Source organism: Melanerpes formicivorus, unplaced genomic scaffold (genome assembly GCF_026170545.1).
Source record: "Melanerpes formicivorus ecotype bairdi unplaced genomic scaffold, bMelFor1.0.p_v2 SCAF_21, whole genome shotgun sequence".
In the NCBI taxonomy this organism is placed as follows: Eukaryota; Metazoa; Chordata; class Aves; order Piciformes; family Picidae; genus Melanerpes; species Melanerpes formicivorus.
Window position 1 is genome coordinate 9,240,468 of NW_027142373.1, and position 17,589 is coordinate 9,258,056.

The 17,589-nt window shown below is 54.2% G+C and overlaps 1 protein-coding gene across 1 annotated transcript in view; it reads right to left on the bottom strand.

Annotated features, from left to right (window-relative positions):
* Window positions 1–11,304: 11,304 nt before the first annotated feature.
* SEC14L1 (SEC14 like lipid binding 1) overlaps window positions 11,305–17,589 on the bottom strand; it is a 47,212-nt gene continuing 40,927 nt past the window's right edge. Inside the window, exons 13-16 of the mRNA XM_068151432.1 lie at window positions 16,670–16,804; window positions 15,964–16,215; window positions 14,827–15,005; window positions 11,305–14,017 (exon numbers count right to left, since the gene is read on the bottom strand). Coding sequence (XP_068007533.1) covers window positions 13,912–14,017; window positions 14,827–15,005; window positions 15,964–16,215; window positions 16,670–16,804 — 672 coding nt within the window. The 3' untranslated portion in view covers window positions 11,305–13,911. The remainder of the gene's footprint in view (window positions 14,018–14,826; window positions 15,006–15,963; window positions 16,216–16,669; window positions 16,805–17,589) is intronic.

Here is a 17,589-nt window from a genome sequence, read left to right on the forward strand (position 1 = left end):
CGCCCGTGAGACGCTAAGGCGGTGCCATGAAGCAGAAATGACACATTCTGGCAGCTGACATCTCCGGGAAGAGTTTAGCATGAAGACAAAACAGCCCTACGGTGAGCTAATGTTCCCGAGCTGCCGTCCTGCAGAGCCCGGGACGCTCCTGATTGCCAGGCAGGGGAAAACAAAGGGGAGGATTTGTCCTGGCTCCTGTGATGGGCACCAGCAGTGCGAGGTGACCTGGCACGGCCAGATGTTGTTTGGCATCGCTCTGTCCCTGCTGCCGCACGGATTGGCTTTGCTGCTGCCCTGTCACCCTCCAGAGGGCACGGTGCGTGTGCCCCGGTGCCAGCTGAGCCCTGGACGAGGGCTGACATCTGCTCCTACCCGCAGGTGGACTCAGAGGAAAGGGACTGTGTTTGCCTGTGAAGGAGAGGAGTGCTGTTTGCACACCCAGGGCACACCCAGTGCAAAGACTCTGCAGAGTGTTTGCAAAGCCATGGTGCCAGTGCAGAGCAAAGCACAGAGTGGGGTGGGTTGGAAGGGAGCTGAAAGATCACCCAGCTCCAACCCCTCTGCCATGGGCAGGGACACCTTCCACTAGGCCAGGTGGCTCAAGATTCCACCAGCCTGGCCTTGAACACCTCAGGGAGAGAGAGCATCCACAACCTCCCTGAGCAGCCTGTGCCAGTGTCTCACCACCCTCACTGGAAAGAATTCCTTCTTAATCCCCAGTCTCACTCTGCCCTCCTCAAGCTTCAATCCATTCTGCCTCCTCCTATCACAAGAAGTCCATGTAAAAAGTGCACTGCTCCCCCTCTCCCCCTTCCCCCCTCCCCCCACCATCTTTCAAGTAGCTCCCTTCAGGTCCTAGAAGGCTGCCCTAAGGTCTTCCCAAAGCCTTCTCTTCTGCAGGCTGAGCAGCCCCAGCTCTTGCAGTCTTAAGGGCAGGGCAAAGCTTGCTGCTGAGAATGGGCTGCAGGGGTAGCCTCCTGCAAGCTTCTAGCTGCTGCCTGCTCCATCCTGGCTCATTTAAATGCCACCACTTCTCTTCTGCCCCTCAAATTCATTTTTCAGTGGAGGGGAGGATACAGGCACTTTGTGAAGCTCCTGCCTGAAGACATAGCTTCTGTGCTCTTTCCTTCAGCACAGCTAAGGTAGCTTGGGGTGAAGGACTGGAAAGGACTTGCTCTGGCCAGGCTGGGCTGCAGAGGGTGCTTGATTGTGTGAGCCCCTGGGAGCCTGCAGTTCAGCAGGTGTTGGTGAAACACTGGCACAGGCTGCCCAGGGAGGTGGGAGATGCCATCCCTGGAACCATTCCAGGGCAGGTTCTCTGGGGCTCTGAGCACGGTGCTCTAGTTGAAGATGTCCCTTCTCAGGGCAGGGGGGGGTGGGAGTAGGGTGTTGGACTAGATGACCTTGAAAGGTCCTTCCAACCCAACCCATTCTGGGATTCTATGACTGAGAAACCTCCTTGCAGAGCTCCTTGCCAAGAGAGGCTGCAGGAGGTCAGGAAAAGCACTCACACTGTCAGGGGGCTTAAATTTGCCACTCAGCTCCCCTGCTGCAGCCTGGCTCTTGTTCAGCTTCAGTGTCCTTTTGCCCTCAGCCAGGCACTGCTTCCAGGGCCAAAAACACAGGGTTTTGGCAGCACTTCCCATGGAGCTACAACCTGCAGACAGCTGAAATTTATGACTTTGCCCTCCCTGAGCCAGGAGACTGAAACTCATGGGATGAAGGCAGCAGCTCTGCTCTTTGCTCTGCCTTCCTCTCTTGGGTTTGAGCTCTCCAGGTCCCACCTGGCAAGCACCTCTCCCTGAGTCTCCCCCAGCGAGCACTGACTCCAACTGCATCTCCCCTCTGCTGCAGGGGCTCTCAGGGGCTACCAGCTCGCAGGAGCTGTCAGCATGTGACGTCAGTGGCCTGACTCAGAGCCCTGAGGACCTTCCTGCTCCATCCCCATCCATCCCTGCCTGCCCCAGGATCTCCATGCTCTCCTGGCTTTCCTGGGGGAGGTTGGTATTTATGTGCCAGATGTCTCTCCAGGACCCCACAGTCTTTCTTTTCATTCCCAGTGAGCTCCTTGAATTGATTTCTTACCCCAGTGGTTCCTCCCAAGGGTGGGTTAGGGCTGCTGTTCAGGGTGGGCTGGAGGGGAGTGGATGACTGCATCTGCTGGCTGATCTCCATGGAGAGCTCTGGGGCAGCTGTGGGCACCACCAGGTCTCCAACATGTCACAAAGCCCCAGCAGCTTTCCCAGAGCCCAGTGCTGCTCAGTATCCACTGACCTACACCATGCCCACTCTCCCAATCCCTCACTAATTAATCTCTGTCCTCTTCCTCCTCCAGCTCCATTAGCAGCACTGAGGAGCTCTGCACAGACCCTCAGCTCCAGGGAGGAGGAGGATGGCGCAAAGCAGAGCTGGATCTCCTGGCTGCCCTCAGAGGCCGAGGGTCCTGTAGGGTCCCAAGGGGCTGTGGAGGGTAGTAGGATGGGCTGGCAGCTCTGCTCTGCTGCCCACAGGGTTGTCCTGCCCAGGGCAGCTCTGCTGCAGTGCTGCTGGCATGCTGGGTGGCTGTAGGGGTATCATGGGAGTGCTGATGAGTGGGCTGGAGGGGTCTGGTGATGCTTCCTGTGGCTGTTGGCAGTGGGGTGATGTCTCTGCCAGAGCCAGCAGCTTGCCCCCACTCCAGCTCTCCCCCAGGAGAGCCCACAGCAGCCTTTTCTGCTTTATTTCCTTGTGAAATTCTTGTGAAGGACAAATGAAGACTCATGTCTGTGGCTGCCCAGAGCTGGCTCAGGGCATCAGTGTTGTCATGCCACTGTGTCCTATTTCATCTTCTGAAAGGAAGTGGGGGTGGGAGGAGGCTCACAGGCAGCTCCTCAGCAAGATTGCTGCAGAGGGGCTGATAAAATGGGCTGATGGAGAGCTGGGCCCTTCCCTGGCTGAGGAAAACAAGGGTTTGCTAGGGGAAACCATGTGGGGAAGGCTGCTCCACAGAGACACCCCCACCAGCTGGCCCTTCTCTGGGGCCACAGCTGCCCCAGGGGCTTCCACCCTACAACTGTCTTGTCCAGCAATAAAACACCTTCTGGCTGCTTTGCTTGGGTGTGGTCTGGGTGGTGGTCAGTGCTGTGGTCCTGCAGAGCCTCCACCTCCAGCTGTGCTGGCTGTGTGTAGGGGGCTGAGCCCAGGGAGAGCAGCACGGCTCAGGCTGCTGCTGGTGGCCAAGCAGCATCACACAGCCCAGGCTAGGAACTTGTCCTCACAGGTCCCTGTCCCCCAGGCAGACCTTCCCCCCAGGCAGCCCTCCCCCCCAAGCCTGGACCTGTTTGCTGCTGGCTTGGGATGTGCATCGTGCAGCAGGGCAGGGGATGCTCGATGTGGCCATGAGCCCAGCCATGCTCTGATGGAACAAGCTGTGATGGGAGAAGCTTCCTGGGAGCTGTTATGAAACAGATCCCTCAGCAACTGGTGAGGGATTTCAGGGGAATCTGCTGGAACAAGAGCAATCAATTAACCACACCTCCAGCAGCACATCTCCAGCGGTGGCAGATGAGCTCTGCGGCTCGAGCCCGGCCACCCAAGAGCAGCCAGCAGAGTTTGGCCTCTTCAGATGGCCCCAGAGAATGGCCAAAGCTTCATGAGGGCATGCACTGACCTGCCCATCACCCCCCAGGGCCAGGACCTGGCAGTGCTGGGACCAGCTGTGGGGATAGGAGCAAGTCCTTCTCTCTCTGCTCTGGCAAACACGTCTTGGAGCTGGTGCAGGGCAGCAGGAGGCTGGAACCAGAGCATCCCAGTGCCCAGGCACAGACCAAATGGTGGCCCTGTGGCTGGCACCCAGTGAGAGCAGTGGGCAGCAGGCAGACCTGTCCCACACCAGGACCAGTATGAGCATGAGAAGAACTGATGTGAAAGCAGACAAAGGAGCCTGGCCCAGCCAGCCAGCCTGGCACTCTGGTGGCTGTCCTGAAGGACCTCCCACAGCAGGACACTCAGCACTCACATCTCCAGGCCCTTTGAGGCAGTACCTTGTAACAACACAACTGATTGTGTGAAGATGAAAATAGCTGAGGGGAAAATTGCTTTGTCATCCCTTCAAGGTTTGTTTTTTCGTGGGGGAGAACTTGCTTGCACCAGCTGGTGAGGAGCAGTGTGGCTGCAGCAGCATGGCTGCAGCAGTGTGGCAGCACAGGTCAGTCACATCCTTGTCTTAGGAAGAGCAGGACTAAACCAGGACTGAAACCCAGCGTGGTACCATACTGGGTGGGAACATCCCCACGTCCCTTTTCAGCTTCTGGCCAGTGGTGGGCACAGAGCAGTTGGCCCTGGAGAGACTGTGATAGCTCCTGCCAGGGACTACACTCCCTGCCCAGCCTCCGCTGCCTGCCCAGCCCCTGCTGCCTGCCCAGCCTCTGCTCCCTGTCCAGCCCCTGCTCCCTGCCCAGCCCCTGCTCCCTGCCCAGCCTCTGCTCCCTGTCCAGCCTCTGCTCCCTGCCCAGCCCCTGCTCCCTGTCCATCCTCTGCTCCTTGTCCATCCTCTGCTGCCTGCCCATCCTCTGCTCCCTGCCCATCCTCTGCTCCCTGCCCATCCTCTGCTGCCTGTCCAGCCCCTGCTCCCTGTCCATCCTCTGCTGCCTGCCCAGCCTCTGCTCCCTGCCCAGCCCCTGCTCCCTGCCCATCCTCTGCTCCCTGTCCAGCCTCTGCTCCCTGCCCATCCTCTGCTGCCTGTCCAGCCCCTGCTCCCTGTCCATCCTCTGCTGCCTGCCCAGCCTCTGCTCCCTGTCCAGCCTCTGCTCCCTGTCCATCCTCTGCTGCCTGCCCATCCTCTGCTCCCTGTCCATCCTCTGCTCCCTGCCCAGCCTCTGCTGCCTGCCCATCCTCTGCTCCCTGTCCATCCTCTGCTCCCTGCCCAGCCTCTGCTGCCTGCCCAGCCCTTGCTCCCTGCCCAGCCTCTGCTCCCTGCCCATCCTCTGCTGCCTGTCCAGCCTCTGCTGCCTGCCCATCCTCTGCTGCCTGCCCAGCCTCTGCTCCCTGCCCAGCCCCTGCTCCCTGCCCAGCCTCTGCTCCCTGCCCAGCCTCTGCTGCCTGCCCAGCCTCTGCTGCCTGCCCATCCTCTGCTGCCTGTCCATCCTCTGCTGCCTGCCCAGCCTCTGCTGCCTGCCCAGCCTCTGCTCCCTGTCCAGCCCCTGCTCCCTGCCCATCCTCTGCTGCCTGTCCAGCCTCTGCTCCCTGTCCATCCTCTGCTGCCTGCCCAGCCTCTGCTCCCTGCCCAGCCCCTGCTCCCTGCCCAGCCTCTGCTCCCTGCCCAGCCTCTGCTGCCTGCCCAGCCTCTGCTGCCTGCCCAGCCTCTGCTCCCTATCCATCCTCTGCTGCCTGCCCATCCTCTGCTCCCTGCCCAGCCTCTGCTCCCTGCCCATCCTCTGCTCCCTGTCCAGCCCCTGCTCCCTGCCCAGCCTCTGCTCCCTGCCCAGCCTCTGCTGCCTGCCCATCCTCTGCTGCCTGCCCAGCCTCTGCTCCCTGCCCATCCTCTGCTCCCTGTCCAGCCCCTGCTCCCTGCCCAGCCTCTGCTCCCTGCCCAGCCTCTGCTGCCTGCCCATCCTCTGCTCCCTGCCCAGCCTCTGCTGCCTGCCCATCCTCTGCTCCCTGCCCATCCTCTGCTGCCTGCCCATCCTCTGCTGCCTGCCCAGCCCCTGCTCCCTGCCCAGCCTCTGCTCCCTGTCCAGCCCCTGCTCCCTGTCCAGCCCCTGCTCCCTGCCCAGCCTCTGCTCCCTGTCCAGCCTCTGCTCCCTGCCCATCCTCTGCTGCCTGCCCATCCTCTGCTGCCTGCCCAGCCTCTGCTCCCTGCCCAGCCTCTGCTCCCTGTCCAGCCCCTGCTCCCTGTCCAGCCCCTGCTGCCTGCCCAGCCTCTGCTCCCTGCCCAGCCCCTGCTCCCTGTCCAGCCCCTGCTCCCTGCCCAGCCTCTGCTCCCTGTCCAGCCTCTGCTCCCTGCCCATCCTCTGCTCCCTGCCCAGTCCCTGCTCCCTGTCCATCCCCTGCTCCCTGCCCAGCCCCTGCTCCCTGCCCAGCCTCTGCTCCCTGTCCATCCTCTGCTGCCTGTCCAGCCTCTGCTCCCTGCCCAGCCCCTACCTGTGGGGCCTGAAGCAGTGCCCCCACCTGCAGTCCCGCGGGGCAGGAAGGACACAAAGTTTTACTACCAGCACAGCGTGGTGGCCCTGGCTGATACCTGCCCTGGGTCCCTTTGTGGTACTCTTGTGGGGAGCAGTGCTGGCTTTTCACTTCCCATCTTTTCCCTCTCCTCTTCCTCCTCTTTCCAGCTCCCTTTCCCTGGTGGAGTCCTGCACATAATTAACACTTCAGTGTTTGGTTCCAGCCCCTTGCAGCTTCTGGGTGACTTCTTCCCGGGGCCACAGCAATAAGCAGGACATTTTTCCACTTCCCCAGGGTTTCTCCTACCAGCTCCTCAAGGGTTTTCTCCAGTGTGGAGACAGTGTCTCAGTGTCTTGCTCCTGTGAAGTGGTGACTGGTTTGGAAGAGCCCTGGTAGCAGCAGAGCAAAACAAGGCAGGCTGATGCTTGAAGGACTCTGCAGCATCTCCTCATCGTGGACTGGGCGGTTTGGGGCTTGTGGCCCCTAGGGCACAGGGTGAAGATGTGGCCGCGGGATGAGGATGCCGGTGACGACCCTGCCCTGCAAAACGCTTCCTCTTTTCTGGACACCTGCCTTGTTTTCGGCTCCCACTATGGACCAGTTCGGCCTTGGGGTGCTGGTGGGGAAGCAGAGCCCGGGATGGAGCGGGAGGTGGGCAGCCCCGGGCAGCGGTGCTGGGTGCCCGTGGCCGTGCGTGGGCTGCTGGCACCATCTAGTGGGGCTTCTGCCAGGGACTGCCTCTGCTGCAGCCGCCTAGGTTCTGTGCCCTCTCCCCGGAGACAGCAGCGCAGCCTCAGGCCCCAAGCCCATCCTGTCTGCTGCCTTACTCCTGGGGTTCTCCCCCAGACGTTCTTTCCAGAGGTGAGGCATCCAGGGCTTCTCTGGGCAACCTGTGCCGGCATCTCCCCATCTTCCTCGCAGGGAAGAACTTCTCCCTAATGGCTGATCTAACCCCCTCTCTTTTAGTTTAAAGCTGTTAGCCCTCATCCTATCACTGCACTGCCTGATGGAGGGTCCCTCCCCAGCTCTCTTATAACCTTCCTGAAGCAAAACAAGCAGCCAGAAAATCCTGACCTTCTGTTTCCCAGTGCCCAAGCTCCTTACAACAGCAGGAGCTGGCTAAATAAAGATCTCCCCTTCCCCCCACAAAGTGCCATGGCCATACATTTCTAGAACACCTGCAGGGATGGGGACTCCAGCACCTCCCTGGGCAGCCTGTTCCAACCCCTGACCACTCTTTCAGGAAAGAAACTTTTCCTACTATCCACCCTAACCCTCCCTTGGCACAATTCCAGGCCATTTCCTCTCCTCCTATCACCTGATACTAGAAAGAAGAGACCAGCTCCCACCTCACTCCAACCTCCTTTCAGGCAATTGTAGAGAGCAATGAGGTCTCCCCTCAGCCTCCTCTTCTCCAGACTAAACCACCCCAGTTCCCTCAGCTGCTCCTCCTCAGACCTGTTCCCCAGAGCCTTCACCAGCTCTCAGGAAGGATGCAGTGGGAGATGTTGAAATGGCAGTTCAGGACCTTGGGTGACTGTGAACCTCAGGACCCTTCACCCTGGCCTCATTGACAAGGTCTATGTTCAAATGAGAAAGGACACCAAGGACTCCTAGCTGGAGCAGAGGGAGGGCTGGCAGGAGGGGCAGGTGGAAGAGGGCAGGTGAACTCTCTTCCAGGAATTTTGCTTTGTCTCAAACCCCAAAATGCACTAAAGCTCCACACCCCAAGCCCCAGGCACATGGTTCAGCCAAAGCACTCTGCCAAGAGGAGGTGCACAGAGGAGCAGCCCTCACCCACCTTGCTAGCACCTGCTCAGCTCAGCTAAGGCCTGGGGGGCTCAGTTTCGTTGCCACATCAAGAGGGGAGCACTGCCAAGGCAAAGCAACTTTCCCTCTGCCTCCCTGGGCACAGCACAGCTCACCGCCAAAGCCACCTTCCTGCACGATGTCTTTTCAAGGGCTTTTGTGTTTAGTAACATCCAGAGCAGCAGTGAGCTGGGTCCGTGGTAATTATGGGCTGGCATGAAAACATTGGCCACATGTTAAAACTTGAAGTAGGTCAGGCAGCCATCTGGTCTTGCTGACAGACCTCCATGGCTGCAGTTAGTCAGTCTCCTCTTAGAAACTTCACAGCTTGGATCAAATCAGAGAGACCAACTGTAAATGGATGCTGCCAAGGGATGCTTCAGCCACTGCTCCAGCTCCAGGGGTTAGAAACACCACAGCCTGGCATTCACTGGCTCCTGGTGTAACAAGAACCCAATCTTTGGGTTGTCTTTTAGCCTGCACAAGAGGAGGCTCAGGGGAGACCTCATTGCTTCTCCTGAAGGGAGGTTGTAGCCAGGAGGGGGTTGGTCTCTTCTCCCAGGCTACCAGTACCAGAACAAGAGGACACAGTCTCAAGCTGTGCCAGGGGAGGTTTAGGCTGGAGGTGAGGAGAAAGTTCCTCACAGAAAGAGTAATTGGCCACTGGAATGTGCTGCCCAGGGAGGTGGTGGAGTCACCACCCCTGGAGGTGTTCAAGAGGGGACTGGACGTGGCACTTGGAGCCATGGATTAGTTAGTCATGAGGTGTTGGGTGACAGGTTGGACTTGATGATCTCTGAGGTCTTTTCCAACCTGATTGATTCTATGATTCTGTGACATTTGGCTGCTTCTACTAATAAAAAAATGATACCTGAATTCTCTACATGTGTTTGTCTCAGCCTCCCATCCAAGCAGGTGTCAGTGGTGGGGGCAGCTGAGGAGCTCAGCTCCTGCAGGTTGTATGGCTGGCTCACCCCTGGACATGGGCAGTATTGACCCTCTACTCTGCTCTGGTGAGACCCCACCCGGTGTACTGCATCCAGTTCTGGAGCCTCTGTTACAGGAAGGACCTGGAAGTGCTGGAAGGTGTCCAGAGAAGGGCCACAAGGATGAGCAGAGGGCTGGAGCTGCTCTGCTATGAGGACAGACTGAGAGAGTTGGGGTTGTGCAGTGTGGAGAAGAGAAGGCTCTGAGGAGACCTAATTGTGGCCTTCCACTGTCTGAAAGGAGCTACAAGAAAGCTGGGGAGGGACTCTTTAGGGTGTCAGGGAGTGATAGGACTGGGGGGAAATGGAGCAAAACTAGAAATGGGTAGATTCACATTGGATGTCAGGAAGAAGTTCTTCCCCAGGAGGGTGGTGAGAGACTGGCACAGGTTGCCCAGGGAGGTGGCAGAAGCCTCATCCCTGGAGGTTTTTGCAGCCAGGCTGGCTGTGGGTGTGAGCAACCTGCTGTAGTGTGAGGTGTCCCTGCCCATGGCAGGGGGTTGGAACTGGCTGATCCTTGAGGTCCCTTCCAGCCCTGACAATTCTGTGATTCTATGACCCCTGGTTCAGGGAACTCTTGAATGAGAGAAAATTCTTGTACCTGTTGTGTTAAATTTCAGTTAACTCCCCCCAAAGCTCACAACAGCTGCATCTGCTGGACTAAAACACAGAGCAGTGCAGCTGAACGTTCACCCTCAAGGAGCCAAGTCTCTCCTGAAGCCCACCAAGCATCCTGGGGAGCAGAGCAGCTCTCACCCAGCATCACAGCAAGGCCAGGCCCACTGAGCTCCATGTGATGGGGAAGAGCAGGATTTAGGGGCAGTTCCCTGGCTCAGCTCCCTGTGACAGCACCAAGAGCACTCCAGTGTCCCCAGGACAGGCTGTGCTTAGGTTAGGGATACAGTCAGCCCTTTATTCTGCCAGAAAACCTCTGGCAGGGCCACTGGTAGGAAAAAGTTACTGCACTTGCCAGTGGTGGCCACATTCCAGCCTGCACAGAGGCAAAGAGACATCCATCTGTACCCTCCCTGTGGCCTCTGGATAACACACATCACATGCTGCACACTGCTGCGATCAGCTGAACTGCTCAGCTTGGAGCTTCCTTTCACACTGTGACAAAAGAGTATGAAGCCATCACAGAAGCCATCAAAGCAGACATTTGCTTTCTAGGGCTACCTGAAGCCTTTCCAGCACAGCATTTTGTTCCTTTTGTGCATTCCCAGACCATTAAAAACCTGGATACAGGTTCTGTGGGGAAGAGAGAGATGCTATTCTGTGACAGTAATGTGCCCAGCAGAGGCTGATTCCCTCCCAACCCCGGCATTTCCTTACACCATTTATACCTGCTCAGGTTTCTGCTCCCCACAAGAAGCTGCTTTGCTTCTCCACAGTGGCAGAGAGCTGAAGAATCACAGAATTGTTTTAGTGGGAAAAGACCTCTAAGGTCATTGAGTCCAACTATCAACCTAACAGCACCATGGTCACTAAACCATGTCCTTAAGTTCCATGTCCACACACTTCCTGAACACCCCCAGGGATGGGGACTCCAGCACCTCCCTGGGCAGCCTGTTGCAATCCCTGACCACTCTTTCAGGAAAGAAACTTTTCCTGCTATCCACCCTAACCCTCCCCTGGCACAATTCCAGGCCATTTCCTCTCCTCCTATCACCTGATACTAGAAAGAAGAGACCAGCTCCCACCTCACTCCAACCTCCTTTCAGGCAATTGTAGAGAGCAATGAGGTCTCTCCTCAGCCTCCTCTTCTCCAGACTAAACCACCCCGGTTCCCTCAGCTGCTCCTCCTCAGACCTGTTCCCCAGATCCTTCACCAGCTGTCAGGAAGGATGCAGTGGGAGATGTTGAAATGGCAGTTCAGGACCTTGGGTGACTGTGAACCTCAGGACCCTTCACCCTGGCCTCATTGACAAGGTCTACGTTCAAATGAGAAAGGACACCAAGGACTCCTAGCTGGAGCAGAGGGAGGGCTGGCAGGAGGGGCAGGTGGAAGAGGGCAGGTGAAATCTCTTCCAGGAATTTTGTTTTGTCTCAAACCCCAAAATGCACTAAAGCTCCACACCCCAAGCCCCAGGTACATGGTTCAGCCAAAGCACTCTGCCAAGGGGAGCTGCACAGAGGAGCAGCCCTCACCCACCTTGCTAGCACCTGCTCAGCTGAGCTAAGGTCTGAGGGGCTCAGACCTGTTCTCCAGACCCTTCCCCAGCTTTCAGGTAGGATGCAGTGGGAGACTTTGAAATGGCAGTTCAGGACCCTCCACCTCCCCTGTCCCCCATGAAGCACTGCCCCTGAGCTGCTCTGGCAGAGCTGAATTCAGCCAAGTGAAGGAAAGCAAGAGGCCAACCCCTTTCTGTTATTTCCAAACAGTTCACATTTATTGATAACAATAAAAAAATCTTTTAAAGACTGTCTGTATTTTAATTACCCAGAATGAGGTATTATGTATACAAAACATTTACAGAAGTTGATATGCAGGTCATGAGTACAGGCAGGGAAGTGCAAGGAGGATGCTGCTAACAGGAGAGAAGCCAACAGAGGAGTCAGTGGTGGAGAGGAGGAGGAAGAGCAATCATAACACACAAAGGAAGAGCAGGGCATGGGAAATTGATTAGTCAGACTGCAGTGATCAAGTCATATTGCCACAGCACTTGGCTTAGAGGAGGGTTAGCTATTGTATCTCTGGCATTTTATCTCCCCAGCTGTTTGTGCTGCTGTGTGCTTTGAGCTCGGAAAGAGCAGGAAAAACCCCAAAGTGCCACTTTTGAGCCAGCTCAAGTGAACAATAAAACACAGATCTTCAGACTTGAAAAGTGACTGCAACTCAAAAAAGGTCTACAAAGCCAGACACCTCTGGACAGATGTGGAGTGTTGAACTGAAGCAGTTTCTTTACAGTTGTCAGCAAAATCGCCATCTGAGAGAGAGAGAGAGAAAAGAAAGGGCACCACTTCAACCCTTACAGCCTGGCACATGGGAAGTGGCACTTGCAAAGAGCCAGGAGTGTCACTGAGTCAGCCTCACCGTGCCTCCTGCCACACTAACTCCCCTGTGCCTGGCAGCACTGGCTCCTGCACGTCAAGCATCAACCCAACCCCTTCAGCAAGCTGGGCTCCTCCTGGCAGACAGCTCCCCGGCAGCCCCAGAGCCATGCTGTGTGCAGACTCCCTGACACCAAAGCGAGTGGCCTGACTCACACAGCAGCACACTGTGGCAGCCTATGTGACAGCCTAAGCTCCACCTTCCATTTTCAAGTCCAAAAAAAGGCAAAACAGAGCAGTTTGGTTCAGTGTCAGGAGACTGGCCTCTTGGCAGCTCTAAATCTGTTACTACATTCGTCAGCTCTGGTCTGCAGGAGGAGTGCTGCTACTCAGAGGTTAGTGTAACCTGCCTCTTAAAAGCTTTGCAGTCATAAAGGAGAGTCCAGAACCATCTTTCCCTAGGCAGGGCATCTTAAAAGGGTTGTCATTTGAATGTGCAAGACCTCCACAAGCTCCTCTACCACTTCCCCATGGCAGTGCTGCCTCCACAAGACTCCCTCGAGTCTACCCAGCGTGCTGGTAGGGACTGCAGCCAGCACAGTGCCTCCTTTTTGCTGGGATGGACACTAGCTCTAAGACAATGAGGAAAGACTAGGCAGGGTCTAAATATGTGACTCCTGCTGCATTTCAGACTGAAATCCTCTCTGCTCCACTGCCAGGAATGGTCTGTAGCTGTCTGCTGCTAGCCCTTTGCTCAGCACTTCAGTGTTTTGGGCTGCAGGTGGAAGAAACTAAGCAGCCTTTAACAAAGGCTTGAAGTGGCACTGCTTGGGCACAGCAATCCAAAATGGCACTTGGCTGCTGGAGTGGCAGTGGTGAAAATGGTGGAGCAGGCACTGCTCAGTCTTCCACTGCATCCCTCAGAGGGAAGCTCCCTGCCTGCCCTAAAGCTTCTGCAGCTCAGAACTGAAGCAGAGGGAAGGAGAGGAGGCGAGAGGGACTGAAAAGTGCACAGGAAGGATGTGAGGCAGACCTCCTTAAGAAGCAAGCTTAAGCTCTGTATAAATTCCTGCTAAGAAGAGAGTCTCAGTACAATGAATTCCCATGGAGTGTACTAAGTGGAGTGAAGGCCCAGCAGAGAGCTGGGCACAGATCCTCAGAGCAGCTCTGGATCAGCCTGGCGTGAATGCAGCGAGGGAGAGCCTGCTCTCTGCCTCTCTCTCTGCAGTGCTTCCAGTCCAAACCCAAGGAAAACAATTAATTGCTTTAACTCACCCAAAAGCTCCAATTCCAACCCTCCCCTACCCCCTCCCAAAAAATGTGCTCATACAGAAGGTTTTAGTGTTGACAGCCTGGCCACAGCTCCATGGGCATGCTTTGAAAACAAATGGACTCACAAAGTCAAGTATCCAGCAACTGCTTTGCTTTGCCTTGGACATCACTTGGTGGCAATGGAGAAGAGTTTGCAGCACTGGAAGACCAGAGGGGATTTAAGATGGCAAGAAATGTCCTGACAGGAGGCTTTGCAGTTGATCTCTAATGCACTACAGGACATTTTTGGTAGGGTTTTTATCCTTCCTTTTGGTTTTTTTGTTGCTTTTTAGCATTGACAGAGTTAAAAACCTGATCCTTACACTGCTGCAGTGGTTATTTCTCCTTGCAGTGAGAGCCCTTGTGTTCAGAGTTAGGATCTGTGCAAGCAGACTTGCAAAAACATTTATGGCTGAGCGAGGGGAGGGGGAAAAAAACCAACCAAAAAACCCAGGGTTAAAAGTTAAGAGAGAAGCTGTTGGATCTAACAAGGCCCAAATCCACTAAGTTTAAAATTCAAAGAGCTACTTGACTATCTATAAAAGGCTTTATTGGGGGGTGGGGGTTGGGGGTGTTTTTTTGCACAATTGCCAGTTGAATATGGTGGGTTGCAGTCAGTGCCACAGGCGAGGGTCCAGCCATCTCATCCTTTTGCTTTTCATCTCTTGTGGCACTACCTGGAAATCATGGAGCTGGAATGGGACTGGCTAGAAGAGGTGGTGGCAGCACTGAGCTGGGAGAATCCACTGTGGCTTGATTCAAGGCTGGTCATAGATCCCCTGCAATAGCAAACAAGGTAGTTTTAAGCTCCAGAAGAGACAAAGATTTTGATGTCTGCTATGTATCTATGTGGGATTTGTCTGCAGGCTGAATAAAAAGCAAGCAGGTTTGGTGCAGGCACTCCAAAGCTTTTCTGCCTCATCACATAAGAGGGGAGATTTAGACTGGAGATTAGAAAGAAATTCTTTACAGTAAGGGTAGTGAGACACTGAAACAGGCTGCTGAGGGAGGTTGTGGATGGCCCCTCTCTGGAGGTGTTCAAGGTCAGGTTGGATGAGGCCTTGAGCAACCTGGGCTGGTGGGAGGTGTCCCTGCCCATGGAATGAGATGATCTTTAAAGTCCCTTCCATTCCAACCCAAACTATTCCATGACTCTGTGAATAAATGAAGACACTGAAAACCTTCCTGCAAAAAAAAGAGATGCTGGTCACAGAGACTGAGGAGTTGCTTCAGTCAAGCACCAACTGGCAGGCAGCTGAACTGACTCAACTCAATTTGAGCTGCACCTATTTCTACCTGGCAACCTGCCAAGCCCAAGAGCTCTCCCAGTGCTTTCAAAGCAGAGCAAAGTGACTAGTGATGATTCCAATAACTAATTAACAGCTTTGATACATTAGCTGCCCCCAGTGCCAGTACTGGCTGCATTCTTTTGCTTATTGGTTTGTGGTTTGGGAGGGATTTTGAGGCCTAAGAAAACACAAGTGCTCTCAAGTTACTTGTATGTAGGTGAACTTGGCACTAGCTTGATCATCTAAGCATCAGAAGGGTTTGACACCAGCTGACCCTCAGCAGCCTCAGCCAGACATACCTGAAATCTTCAGATCCTATCACTTCTGTGTAGTACATCACTTTGCATTTGTGAGAGGAGACCTGTAGAGATGCTAACACATCGTCCACACGAGGCAGGTTGGTTGTAGCACAGGCAGGCATGTTATGGAATTTCCACTGGAGAATGTAGAAGCCAGGCCACCTGGTCACGTGTGAGCCCTGGGGGCAAACAAATACAGCAAAAATTCCAAGTTAACTTTAACACCCCCAGGATTTGTAGGCTTGCCATTTCTTTTCCACTGCCTACATGCCAGGATTTCAGCTCCTGAACCAACTGGCAGTGCTGGTCACCTCCCCCCACACAGCATATTGATCAAAGTTGTGGCTGCACATCAGCAGATCCTCCTACTTTTTGACAGTGTCAAGGGGTTAGGATTTAAATATCCTGACAGGACAAAGTTCTTGTTTAAAACAAGAGCCATTTTTTCCCCCCATTTATTTTCTGTAATGGCTGTCCTTTGAGGCTGTGCAAAGAACTGTCAAGGTTCCTGCCTCAGAAAGAGAAAGGTCACTGCCCATATTTCCAGTCTTCCAATTAGGTGGTTTCAGGAGCTCCTTTTGCAAAGGCTGCCCAGCTCTTGTTTCAAGTCAAAAGGAACAGCAAAGTGTGATTGCAAACATGCTGCATGTAGCATCAAACTTGGTAATTAAAGGACAGGTCACAAATGGCATTAAAAAAGCCACCTTCAAGAACCTTAGCCATAGGGACCTCCTTAAGGTGCCTGTTAGAGGGACAAACCCACAGCAGCTCAGTCTTAATTTCCAGGCTTCTCTCATTACTGAGGTAAGACACTGTGATAGCCTGCAAGCACAACATGAAGTGTACTTCAGAAAAAAAGGGTCAAAATCACAGCACAAAGTGTGTCTGCCTGCTTTCTGGATGTGCACTTCCTTGTAGATGGCTTCCCTATACTCCTTGCTGATCAGTCTCAGCCACTACTGCACTGATGCAGCAGATCCCATGTCAGCCCTACCCCCGTGCCTTGCAGCACGCAGCTAGGAAACATCAAGCAGTCAGCAGCTGAATCACCATTCAGTCATCAATAATGATTGTGAATTAGGACACCTTGCTCATTTTGGAGCAAGCCCTCACTTGCTCCCACACAGGGATTCTCACCTGCACGCTCTCCCCTTCTTTGCAGATAAGGGGAGACTCCACCATGCTGTAATCACGCCCCAGCTGCCAGACCTTGTCTATCAACTGGACGTTGTTCCCACCAGGAGATGTGATACTGTGGGCTCCCAGAGAGTCCTTTTTAGGAGGTTGTGGGGCTCTTTTGGAATGGAAGATGTTAAAAACGATGTCACCCTTGCACACGTCAAAATCCCAGGTGATCACAGATGAGGCATCCACGATCTGAATGAGAACCTGAGACAGAAAAGTCAGAAGAGACAATGAGCAATTTGCTCAGTAACAAACCCTTACCAGAAAAGGAGACAAAAGAACAGAACTTCTCCTTGCTTGGGCTTAGTGTGGGCTGTTAAAAAAGGCATTGTAGATACAAGTTCTCTCCTGAGGGAGTGTCTTGATTTTAACACACTGCTTTCAGAAGCTGGCAGGTAGCTTCTGAGAACATTCTGTGTCTTTGCTTAGAAGGGTATGGCTTTGAAAAGGATGAAAAGCAGGGATGTTGTCTAAATGGCAACAAGACAATACCAGGAATGGTCACAAACTTCAGCTTCTAAAGCATCATTATGCAGCAGAACCACAGAAGAACAGCGGTGGAAGCATGGCAACCAAATAATCAAGTTCTAACCCATTTTCAGCCCAAGAGATGCTCCAGAGCAGAAGTTTGTAATGCAAGGAGGGTAGGAGGTAGTACCTCATGTGGAGCTCCTTTGAAGACACTTGCAGACTGGTAGATTGTTTCAGTCCAGAGCTTTATGTCTTCATTTTCCAACTCCTCTGCTGTTCGGTAGAGGGACTTGGGGACCAGCCCCCCCTCTGGTACTTCACACTGGAAGCATAAACAGGCCTTAGAAAGTATCCTCTCTGCACATCCCCCACCCTGCCATGCTCTCTGCCTAGTAGCTTCAGAAACAAAACACATTCAAGCAAGTATTCTGAAGAAAGAAATGCAAACAAAGTTTGAAAGTCCTTTAGCAGCTTGTACATCATGCACACAGAAATGTCTTTTACAGTGATCTGGTTGAGGTGAGTTTGCAGAATTAGACATCAGAGCAGCAGCTCTGGTATGCACAGAACAGCCAGCAGCACAGGACATGGCTGTGCAAATCCTGTGGGTATCACTCATGCTGTCCTAGACTGAAGAGAGAGGTGAGCCACTTCAGAATCCTTAGGGAAGTGGGAATAGCAACACAGCCTGCAGAGACCTGAAAGAACTGGGCTAGCTAAATTTAAGGCTGAAGAATGGTGAGGAAGTACAGCAAGCTCTCAAACAGGTAAAAGAATGTTTCAGTCAGGAAGGTAACAGCTTCGAAGCCCCAACTGTCCTGACGGCTCAGTATTGGAACCAATTACTGAGCTTCCCTCTGCAATCTTCCCTTTATAAAGTCTCCAGCACTGAAGTCAGACAACTATCTGATCAGGAAGAGGTTCCACAGGAGTGTTTGGGGCAGCAGTTTGATAACTGAATTACAGCAGAGTTGAAAGGATCTTTGAGAAGTCATTTTTGTTCAAATACCCAGAAGCAAAGGAGAGAAAGAGACTCTCTCTGTGAGCAGCAGGAAGCATTGAAGCAATTTGCTTTCTGGTAGCATTCACTTTTGCTTACTTAAGCAG